This window comes from Aspergillus fumigatus, chromosome 2 (genome assembly GCF_000002655.1).
Source record: "Aspergillus fumigatus Af293 chromosome 2, whole genome shotgun sequence".
NCBI lineage: Eukaryota > Fungi > Ascomycota > Eurotiomycetes > Eurotiales > Aspergillaceae > Aspergillus > Aspergillus fumigatus.
The window spans coordinates 1,032,684-1,043,260 of record NC_007195.1 but is presented as its reverse complement, the minus strand read 5'-3'; the positions used below and the strand labels follow the sequence as shown (position 1 = coordinate 1,043,260).

Genomic DNA, 10,577 nt, shown 5'->3' with positions numbered 1-10,577 from the left:
GAGTGGCTGCCTGGTCTCCCGTTCAAGATTAGCCTGGACTCTGCCTTCTTCGTCACTGCTGATCCTACTAGGTATTTGGCCTGTTTGCATCGCCAATAGACCCCATATGGTTTCACTCCGTCCAATGAGGGATTATTGCAGGTTATTGTAGCACGTAGCCTACTAACTGCTACGATGGGGTGAGGATGAGCTGTCCATCCATTCCATGCCTTAGGCCAGCATTAATGGATACGGTGCCTTACATAGCTCAACGAAGGCTACCGTATTGATCAGCAGTGATTGGAAGAGTTGCAGTATTTATTGTAATGATACGTGGACTCCTGAATCTCCACTACCTAGCTGATGTGGGTGTGATCACCTGATCCTGTACTATTAATAACTAGGCCTGTTACAGATTAGTGCTTTTGGTTAGTCAAGCTCAAAACAATTTACTCTACTGTGTACACCTAGACTCAAGCCGGCAAGCCATCTCATGGGGGATTTCATTAAACGAAGGACGAGCATCTAGGATGACGACTCTGTAGAGACTACCAAGTAAACGAAGCTGAAGACCTGTTTTTGGCAAGCACGAAACGGGTGCTTCGAACGAAGTGCCAAAGTACCCCTCTACGGCCTACCTATACTCCGCACGCTCCAAAAATACCTCATGCCAAATCCATAGCTCCCTGGTCCCAACATAAGAGCATAGTCTAAAACAACTCTGTCTAGACTCTAGATAGGCCTGTTTTGTCCAGATGGAGCAAGGTACGGGGTACGACGGAAGATCACAACACCATCGGTTGGTCTGTGGAGTTAAATGCACGAAGTACGACATCATGATGGTCAGTGCAGATGCAGTATGACCCTCTACTTGCTCGCCAGCACTCCATACTGTCCGAAGAGACGACAGCTCTAGGGGGCACAGAGTACAACTGTACAAGTCCAACCTCTCTAGACTCTCCTTTGACCCACCAATTGCCAACTGAGCTCTGGTCACTCCCCACGTACTCCATAGAAGAAACAAGTAGCAGAGTTGCGGTGAGAAGTTGGCGTTCTCATTCTCCTTGACGTGAGGTACACTCGGCGTACCTGAGTTGATACTCATATGCATGTCACTAGTCCGTAAGAGTAGCTGTACAACCTGTAGGCTAGTGTTGGTCTGAGTCCATTTCTCCTGGAATTAGACAGCCAGGTTCATTGTGGGGTGCGCGGGAGTTCCTGAGACTACTCCGTACTCTGTATGATCAAGCTATGTAGTACTTTCTTGACCGACACTTCCTAGCTATGACTATGTGTTAGAAAGACCGTCTAGGTTCCTGTCTAAGGTACTGCCATAGGTGTTCAGAGTGAGTAGACCAGAAGCAGGTAAGACTCCACGCCGGGCCTCCTCTTTAGGAGAGTGGATAATCTGGTGTTGAGTTGGCTGTCCGTAAGGAGGATAAACAACTCAGAATGCTTCTAGATGTTATGAGGGCATTATTCTCGCGCTCTTTTTGTACCAGCCAATGCTGTTGATCTTGCGCTGGAGGCTAACGTCATCGCCGCGACGAGTTGATCAGTAGCAAATACCTACCTTTCGTATTTCTCAAATGGCTTCAAAAGTCAGGACCCTCACTGAGGAACCATAATTTTGTCTCTGATTCTTCGGTATGATATGTGAATTGTTTCAGATTGGGTTGGGAGGATATTAGAAAAGAAGTGTAGTGGGCATGGGTTGATTGGGCATTTGGACCCAACGTATACTCTAGCCAGCCGTGGAAAGAGTGGCCATGCCTGATGGCTCGTCTCATCATAAGAGATAGTTACTACATCACCGCCTATTTTAGTAGATGTTCCAATACAAGAGTGAGTTGCTTGCTAGGTGCCAACCCGTTCCGTCAGCGTGCCCAATCACTCCTCAGCGCCTAACGTCCAACCTGTGTATCCCACAGGAGTCCATAAGGTCATCGCGATTGCCCATTACCTGCCTTTTTCCATCGGTCGGCCCAACCATCATTCATTGTTCTTCGAATCCCCAGCGTCCTTCGCCCCGTTGGACCCGCTTGTTGCACCATCGTCATCGTAGTAGTATGAAACGTGGCCACGGGCCGCACGCCGCCTACCGCGCCCGAAGACTTCTTATTCTCTCCAGTACCGCGTTCAGAAATGGGAGTCTCCTTCATATTCGGTGGTCTCTGATTCTCCCCGCCATTTTGCAGGATCCGTTTCTCCGTGGGCCTCGAGGATGCGGCCAACCAATTATACTCGCTGCTACCCGATGGCTCAAGAACTGGTCGAGGTGGTTGAATGCGTTGCGTCTGTGGACGATGGCTTGAGAACTGAGAGGAAATTACGCTTTTGAAGGCGGAATGTGGCGAAGGGAAGTGGTTCGCTTGCCCGGGTAGGCATCTGGCACCGATCTGAGGCTGTGAAGATGCCATCGCCGCTGGTAGACATGGATCCTTGGCTTGCGTTGGAGACTTGCCGAAGAATCGCGATATGTTCTCTTGAGAATGTCCAGCCACATTGCGACCGGCCGGCCCTATGCTGTTGCGGTTGGACCTGCAATCAACTTCGGGGACTGAGGACTGCGCGGCTTGCGAAGCAGACGTGGTACTGATGTACTCTCGCGCCGTTGAAAAGCCGAGCGACGCGTTTGTGGACATGGATAATTGCGGATTGTTAACGGTGTATGTAGAGGATGACAGATAGGTAGTCGTCGAAGAAGACGACGGATTTGGATTGTAGCGCCGCCTCTTGGGGTCGGGCTCCTCGCCCCAAGCCCTCGAACCATCCCACTTAATCACGGCGTCGGGGGCTTCTTTGCCATCGGCCGTCCATTGATCATCTCGCAACGAAGGGACTGAGTCGTACGCCGCAAGCATGCTCTCGAATGAGGGCCGAGGTCGCCGCAGGATGTCAGCAATTCCATAGACGACCTTCTCCTGCAGGCTTGGCCCAAGTGGTCGAAAGCGATTTTCAATGATCTTGAGCGGAAGGAAACTCGTCACAGTTGTCGCCGCTTCCTCGTTGCGAGATTGCCTCAGCGGATAACTCAGGTATAGCAGCGCCTGCGCTCTTGTCATGGCAACATAGAGCAACCGTCTCTCTTCGTCCGAGTCCTCTGCGCGCGAGTGGGGGATAATGCCATTGTACACAGCCGGTACAAACACCACGGGCCATTCCAGGCCCTTTGCAGCATGAATGGTGGAAATGGTCACTTTCTCTTGGGGTTGATCCCCGTCTTCAGAGAGGACTTCGGTCGACAACGCCACATTTGCCAGAAATTGCGACAATGCTTCTTCACCCTGATGGGCCTGCTGTTGGGCAAGCCCCTGAATTTCAGGCAGACTATCATCCTGACCCTTTTCAGCCGCAGGGGCAGCCACATCACCTGCCTGGGCCAGGAGCTCTTCGACGTTCGCCCATCGATTTTCCTCATTCTGACAGTAAGTTGTTGTAAGATATTCTCGAAAATTGAGTTTCTTGATCACAAACTCAAGAAGCTTGCGAGGTGCAGAGCCGTCTGTACATTCGAGGAGTTTCTGCCTGGATGATTCAATGATCCCAACGAGAGTGCAAAGGCCTTGGTCAGTAAGTTTGGACAGGCTTTTGTCAGTCGACCTGCGACCCTGCGCTACATCTTTAATGAAATTCCACAAAGGGATCTTCGCTGTGTCTGCACCATTCATCAACGTCTTCACGGACTCCTCGCCGATCTTTCGTGACGGTACGTTAATGATCCGCAGGAGCGCGTCACTGTTTCCAGGATTGCTTATGACTCTCAGATAGTCCAACAATACCTTGATCTCGACTCTATCGAAGAAGCGTAGACCACCCACCATCCTGTACGGTACGCCTTGCTTGCCCATCTCAGATTCGATATGTCGCGAAAGAGCAGCCGATCTGAGCAGGATCGCGAAATCCGAGTAGTTGAGCAATTTTCCTGTCATAGCCATGGACCGCTTAATCTCAAGCACGATCCATTGCGCCTCGGCTTCCGCAGTCGGAAGCTTGCGCAACACAGGCATTGTTCCCGGGCAGTGAGTCGGCTGCAGCTTCCTGGATGGCCGAGATGAGTCCTGCTCAATGACGTCCTGCGCCGATCTTAAAATAGAGCCAGATGACCGATAGTTGTCTTCTAATAGTATCACTGATGTGTCCTTGTAATGCTGTTGCATTCGCCCAAGGTTCTTGATCTCCGCTGACCTAAATCCATAAATGCTTTGGTCCGGATCTCCAACCACAGTGATCCGGCGATTTCTCACTGCAAATAAATTCATCAACTCGTACTGAATATGGTTGGTGTCTTGAAATTCATCGACCAGGACTGCCTGCACGTTCGAGACGCACTGTGGGTGTCTTCTCAGCAAGTCGGCACATCGGAGAAGAAGGTCATCGTAGTCGAGCAAATTGGACGTCGCCAGGTAGCTCTCGTATTCTCGATAAATCTGAACAAATTCGTGATGCTCTGCCGACTTCGAACCCGTGGAATATTTCACCGCGGCCTCATCCGGGCTGACCCCGTGAGCTTTCTGGTGAGATATGCGCGCTCGGGCAGTGTTTGGCTGGATGCTGCACCGTAAACGTTTCACTATCCTCTGCAGATATCATCTTTTTTAGTAACAGATGACTAGAGTGTATAGAAAACCGTGATGCCAACAGGTGCTCCCTACTTTGATAATTGCCAAGCTATCGCTGGAGTCTGCGATGCCGAAACCTTTCCGCAGCCCGATCAGATAACCATAGCTCACCAGGTATCGACGGCATATTGAGTGGAAAGTTCCAAGAATCAGTCTAGATTGTACTTCATTGCCTACCAGACTCGCAAGCCGTTCTCGCATCTCACGACTCGCTTTGATGGTGAACGTGCAGCAGATGACATCCTGCGGTTGGTATCCATAATGAGATAGGAGATACGCGACGCGTGCGGTCAATGTCTTCGTCTTTCCTGAGCCAGGAGGAGCGAGGACTTGCAAGACGGAAGCAGGAGAAGTTACTGCGGCTTTTTGAGCGCTGTTCAGACCTTCCAATGTGGAATCCATGTGGTCCAGAAAGATATATTGCCGTTGTTTAGTGTTACATGCACTTCATCCCCGACAGGCGTCGACACGCTGCGACACGAAATCATGTGACCTATTATGTGCAAAATGGCAAACACAGGAGTCTGTTGGTTCTACGAGTGACATTGCGATATACAACGAAATAGTTGATGACATCTTAATAATACCCCTGAGAACATATTTTTGAAGTATTTCTTCGCGAACAAAGTGGGTATCATAACTTTGGAAGGACATAGCTAAGGGCGCATGAACCAAAGCAAGAAAGATGCCCTAGGTTCATAAGACTAGAAAACTCCTAATGATAAACCTCTGTAATTTCGGAATTCTCGAAACATACTTGGGTCAATCACCGGGCACGTGCAGCTGGATGGCATAAATATGGCTGAAGGCTCACTAACTTGGGCCAAATATCTCCAACGGAATTGTCATTGCCACCACATAGTTAGGCATATTTACCGCCTCGATGATCTGTAGATCGCCTGCTACACTGGCTATCATGTATGCCTCACAATGAGTCAAGCCCTTGGTGGCCACCATCCACTGAATGATGTTCCGGACCGCTGTTTTGGAGGCCTCGTGAAGCGTTTGGCCGACACCGGTTGTTGCGTATTCGCCAAATACCGGCATTCTAGTTGTCAGCAGGCTGGGCGGGGTCTCATATTGTGGACTCGTCACCCACGGCATGTCCTTGCATAGTTCGAATCGAAGCGTAGCCTTGATTGAGGTCTCGATTGCGGTCCCGCATACTTCTCCGTGGCCCTGAGCAGCGTGGCCATCCCCACAGCTAAATAGAGCCCCGTCCGTTTGCACGGGCAGGTAGAGGGTGGCCCCGACGGTCAAGTCACGGCAATCCAGGTTACCTCCGGCGTTTGTCGGAGGAACCGTAGACAAGTCCTCGTCTGTTGCAGGAGCCAGGCCGATACAACCCAGGAATGGGCGCAAAGGGATCCGTATATTATCCTTGAAAACAGCGTATCCTCGTTCCTTGTTGATCTGCCAGATATGAAGTGAAGGATCCGAAAATTCGTCTGCTAAGAGTCCAAATCCAGGGATAGTAGCTGTCCACCCCCAGTCCGCCGTCTCCAAAGCGATGACTTCAACTTTCAGAGTATCGCCCGGTTGCGCATTTTGGATATAAACTGGACCAAATACTGGATTTGTTGCAGCTATATCCAAAGAGCTTATTGCTGAAGCGTCGGAGGTCCTCTCAATTCGCCCATTGCTGCTGTCAATCGTATCAAATGTGACGACCTCCCCTGAGGAAATAACTAATGCAGGTGGGATCTTTCTCGACCATCGTGCATGTCCACTGTCGCGCCCAATATGGCACATCTGACATGCAGGTGGGGAATTCATGGGGTTGTCCTGGATGGTAAGAGCTTGATCGCAGGGGTGCTCGCGACGCCAAAGAGGAGCGATTGAACTTTAACAGTACGGGTTCTCGCTCCAGCAAAAGGACGGAAAAGAGGGGAGGACGCCAAGTCAGAGGGACTTCCTAGAATGAAAGCAACTGAATCATCAAGTGGAATCATTTCGCTTTTAGCCTTCCTCGAAGACTGGCAGATCTATGATGAATCCGATATCATTAGCCAATCGGAGTCCCCACTCAGAGGGAGCGTCAGAGTGTCAATGGTGGCAGCGGCAAATTCCACGAGTCTTTCTTGGGTCCTAATTTGAGAAAAGGATGAGACATCAGGAGACTGGGATAGGCAGGTGGTATCTCACAGCAGGGAGCAATGATAATGACATGACAGGGCTTAACTAAAGCGAGCCGGAATCTATACCAGAAAGGAAGGTGATGCAGCTCTTCGTCCACACAACCCTTGGATCAGTGGACCTCATGGCGAACAGAGGTCGGGGAGCTGCCGCAGGAAGGGGTCCAATCAGGGGGTGAACATTTCGTTGTATTTGGCGTTGTATTCGGAACCCGTCCATGCCAGATCATCGAAGTATTTACTATTCTTCCACTGCAAATTGGGAGTTGGCGCATGGATGAACAAAGATATCAAATTTCAGGTCGGCTCGCTGTTTTTGATGGATTCTTGATCGAGCAGGGGTTCTCTACCTGGTTAGCCATGACCAAAGTTATTCTGCATACTGAGGACTGGAAGTGGGTGTGATGGAGTCACACCAGGTGTACTTTAGCGTGGTTATTATTATAATCAACTCGTGTTGATGCATGTTGACCGGAGAAAGGCACCTTCTCTTTCAGGGATAGAGAGTCTTCGGCATCTTTCCCTAACGGTAGTCGGGATTATTGGCGCTACGGAATATGTGGTTAATACTCCGAAACTGCTCTATAGATCGACGCCACAGGATTGTGACTACTCGCATATGACCGCTATGTCAGTTCGATCTTTCAATTTGAATGAGGGACTCAGGATTCCTGTGTCTATCAATTTAATCCAGCTGCTCTATGTGCATTTTAGCCGCCCATGGAATTGCAATCCATTTTTCCATATCCCTCCAGCCCGTGTCCAAGATATCCAGAATTGACCACCTGTGGTGTATGTATCATCTCAATAATTGCATACCTGCACTTCCATGACAGGTATTACAGGGTCATGTTACTGCGTTCTTCTGATCGTTTTTAGAGGCCTGCTCTGCCTTCGCTCTAGGTGTTTTGACCGTCCAATAGAGCCACAATACAGGACGCGTTATCGCTTCCCCCCTTTGCCTTTTGAGCAGCAGCAGTAGTCGCAATTTCCTGAGCTATGTCGCCAGCTCTCATCCCCCGCATGGATAACCTCATTACATGATGGATCAATGTTGCATCGTCAATGTTATCACTAACGCCGTCGGATGTGACCACCACGAGATAACGTCGATCTGGCGAAAGCGTCATCCGGGTCATGTGAGGTTCCACAGACAGAAAGTTACCTCGGGTCTCTGGTGCTGAAGTACTAGCAGACGCCCGTCGGGTCTTTGAGGATGAATATTCGTCACCGGCATTGTTGATTGGGTTCTTATACTGAAGATCCCCCAGCGCTCGTGACATGTTCAGGCTGCCTAGGAGGAGTCGAGATGGCAAATGTCAGGAATTTGATGTAGACTTGAGCTTTCAGCATTACGATACGCACCTAGACGAGCAGTCCCTCTTCTCGTGTTGACAGCGCCGCCAGCGTCTTCGATTCGAGACTTCTCATCGGGTGTATCCGGTTTGTGGGATTTTGAAAGCCGTCGCTAAGGCATCAATCAGCCAAAATCCCTTGGGAATCAGCAAACCCTCCTCACTTACGATGTGGGATGGGTGGTCGGTTCGGTTATCGCGCTCGGCCAGGAGGACGTGTGAGTCTCCGAGATTGGCTACAACGAGATCGCCCTTGGTGAGATTGACGAAGCACAGCGCGACAGTGGAACCGGAAACGGCAGGTTCTGTGGTTACATTGTTGAAGGTCTCCAGCAAAACAGCATCTTCATCGATCAATGCCCCTCTTATAGCTGCTTCATAGTCGCCTTGGTCGAACTCGGGACGCTTGGCGAGTAACAAGTGCAGGTTCCGGCTAGCATGATCCGAGACTAGCTCGGAGCCACTAATTCTTAAGGTCAGCATACATCCTCTCAGTAACTAACTCGACAAAGCTCTTACTGCCCGTCGTAGACCGCGAAATAGGTGAGCTTATCGTTTGTCTGGGAAGGAAACTGATCGGGCAAGACGAATGTGCAACGATCCTCCTGAAAAGGTCGAGCCCCTTGGACCTGAAGTCGGATTAGTCGATGAATAACAGCTGTGTTGCTGATTGATTTAGAGAGTAGAAGGGGCTTCTCACTTGGCCTGCTCCTGCATCAAACAACAGAAGCGCATCTGAGGTAGACAAGATGGTATTGCGAAACATTTGGTATCTGAGGTTAGTTTTAGAATAGGTAATAACCTCTCAACATATCACCTCGGAAAGATGCTCGTGGTTATCATGTACGGAGTCGACGCTGCCAATGGTTCGAATATTGGCCAGCCAAGTGGTGGCGCCTCGACACCATGACGCCTTGAGATCAAACACAGCTGTTTGCTTAGCCGTCATATCGTGCTCATCCATGCATGGCCACCGTAGGTCCTCATCCATGGATTGACCGTAGCACAATAGCCTGCTCGAAAGGTTCTGGTACAGTCATGGACTTCCCATGACAAATTGGAGATTGCCCTCTATGGATAAGCATGATGAGACAGAAAATCGGGTAATAATTAGTAACCAGCTATGAAGACCGTCTTTAGGGGAACAGGTAAGGTGAATAGAATATCTTTTCAAAATAAGTAGAGGTGGGTACGGAATACTGTATGGTTATGTCTATCCATACCATGATTCCACACGGGGTTGTAAGCACAATCCACTACTTTGTTTGTCATTTTTTGCCTTTTTTTCCCACTCCGCTGCTCAGGCACCTTCCCTCATCGATTTCTGCAGACTGTTCTAGACCTCCGTGCTCCGGTATGGGCTGGGTCGGAGTAGTGACGCTCCTTGTGACTGCATGCTATTTGTTCTATCGATACCCTCCTGCATCATGGACTCAAGAGCTCCCTTCTGCCCCGTCGCCTCAGCCACCGGGATCAACCTCCGATGAGGCCGAGACAACCAACCTTCCTTCGGAAAATAATGATTTACGGAGGAATGAATTGACGACACCGGAGAACGAGAATGAAGCTGCGGAGGATCCCCAGACGACACCAAAAGCATCAGCGACGAAGGCACCGGCTCTCGATGTCCCGACACTCCATCTTGCCAGCGACCAGGCTGACGAGGCAGCGGGTTCGAGTAAGCGAAACAATGAGCAGCAACCACGCAACTGGTCTGCCAAATCACCACTGGATCTTGGATCTGTCACTTCAAGCGAAATGAAAACGACTCCCGCGGCGCCTCCGCGCCAGACCGAATCCAGCACCTCCTCCTTGATGCCTCCCCCTCCCCCTCCACGTCTACGACCGTCGACGCTACAGAACCAGCAGCCTCAGCAAACCTCATCACTAAGTCCCGGACGGTCCCTGCCACATCTCAGTGGGGGCAGCGCACTTCGTCCGCCACCATCTGCTGCTGCCTCTCTGCGTGTGCCACCTAGCAGCCGCGCCGCAAGCAACAACTCGCTTGCGCCTACACAAGTCACGCTGAAACCGTCGACTACAGCGAGGAAGGCGATTTTGGAACCAGGTTACTCGCCGCTCGACTGGGCCGCGCTCACAGCGAAGCCGAAGAATAATCTGCGGGGTGCAAACCTACCCCCGACCCTCATCAGAGTGTCACCGTCAATGCTGAAGGCGCGAAATGGACGCAAGGGCAGCGATGCGTGGACTTCCTACCAGGGCAAGGTCTACAATATCACTCCGTACCTCCCTTTCCATCCCGGGGGCAAGGGAGAGCTCCTTCGGGGTGCAGGCAAAGACTCAGGGAAACTGTTCATGGAGATTCACCCATGGGTGAACTGGGATGCGATCCTGGGGGAGTGTCTAGTAGGCATTCTCGTATCGGAAAACGAAGCGAAAGCCAACGAGAGCAGTCTCGATACGATGGACTGATTTTATAATTGAATTTGGCGGAGTAAGGTACATGTATAGGGTTGGGGCCTGGA

The 10,577-nt window shown here is 50.6% G+C and overlaps 4 protein-coding genes across 4 annotated transcripts; 1 reads left to right on the top strand and 3 right to left on the bottom strand.

The window, feature by feature from the left end:
* Positions 1 to 1,599: 1,599 nt before the first annotated feature.
* Positions 1,600 to 5,003, bottom strand: AFUA_2G03910 (ATP-dependent helicase; the record flags this gene model as incomplete). The annotated part of the gene is made up of 2 exons (XM_744430.2): positions 1,600 to 4,559; positions 4,635 to 5,003. 2 exons carry the CDS (start codon positions 5,001 to 5,003, stop codon positions 1,923 to 1,925), a joined length of 3,006 nt encoding a protein of 1,001 aa, XP_749523.1. The 3' UTR covers positions 1,600 to 1,922.
* Positions 5,004 to 5,189: 186 nt separating this feature from the next.
* Positions 5,190 to 7,222, bottom strand: AFUA_2G03900 (acetamidase/formamidase family protein). The gene is made up of 3 exons (XM_744429.2): positions 7,162 to 7,222; positions 6,747 to 7,080; positions 5,190 to 6,586 (listed from the first exon to the last, which is right to left on the bottom strand). The coding sequence occupies exon 3, from the start codon at positions 6,375 to 6,377 to the stop codon at positions 5,415 to 5,417; it is 963 nt and encodes a 320-aa protein (XP_749522.1). The 5' UTR covers positions 6,378 to 6,586; positions 6,747 to 7,080; positions 7,162 to 7,222; the 3' UTR covers positions 5,190 to 5,414.
* A 413-nt stretch (positions 7,223 to 7,635) lies between these two features.
* On the bottom strand, positions 7,636 to 8,857 carry ptcE (PP2C family serine/threonine-protein phosphatase; the record flags this gene model as incomplete). The annotated part of the gene is made up of 5 exons (XM_744428.1): positions 7,636 to 8,030; positions 8,102 to 8,204; positions 8,260 to 8,554; positions 8,611 to 8,720; positions 8,792 to 8,857. 5 exons carry the CDS (start codon positions 8,855 to 8,857, stop codon positions 7,636 to 7,638), a joined length of 969 nt encoding a protein of 322 aa, XP_749521.1.
* A 437-nt stretch (positions 8,858 to 9,294) lies between these two features.
* On the top strand, positions 9,295 to 10,524 carry AFUA_2G03880 (cytochrome b5-like heme/steroid binding domain-containing protein; the record flags this gene model as incomplete). The annotated part of the gene is made up of 1 exon (XM_744427.1): positions 9,295 to 10,524. The coding sequence occupies one exon, from the start codon at positions 9,295 to 9,297 to the stop codon at positions 10,522 to 10,524; it is 1,230 nt and encodes a 409-aa protein (XP_749520.1).
* Positions 10,525 to 10,577: the final 53 nt, after the last annotated feature.

What these genes read in the sequence shown, in the direction of transcription:
- AFUA_2G03900 (XM_744429.2), bottom strand. Translation starts at nt 6,377, where the DNA reads ATGAATTCCCCACCTGCATGTCAGATGTGCCATATTGGGCGCGACAGT.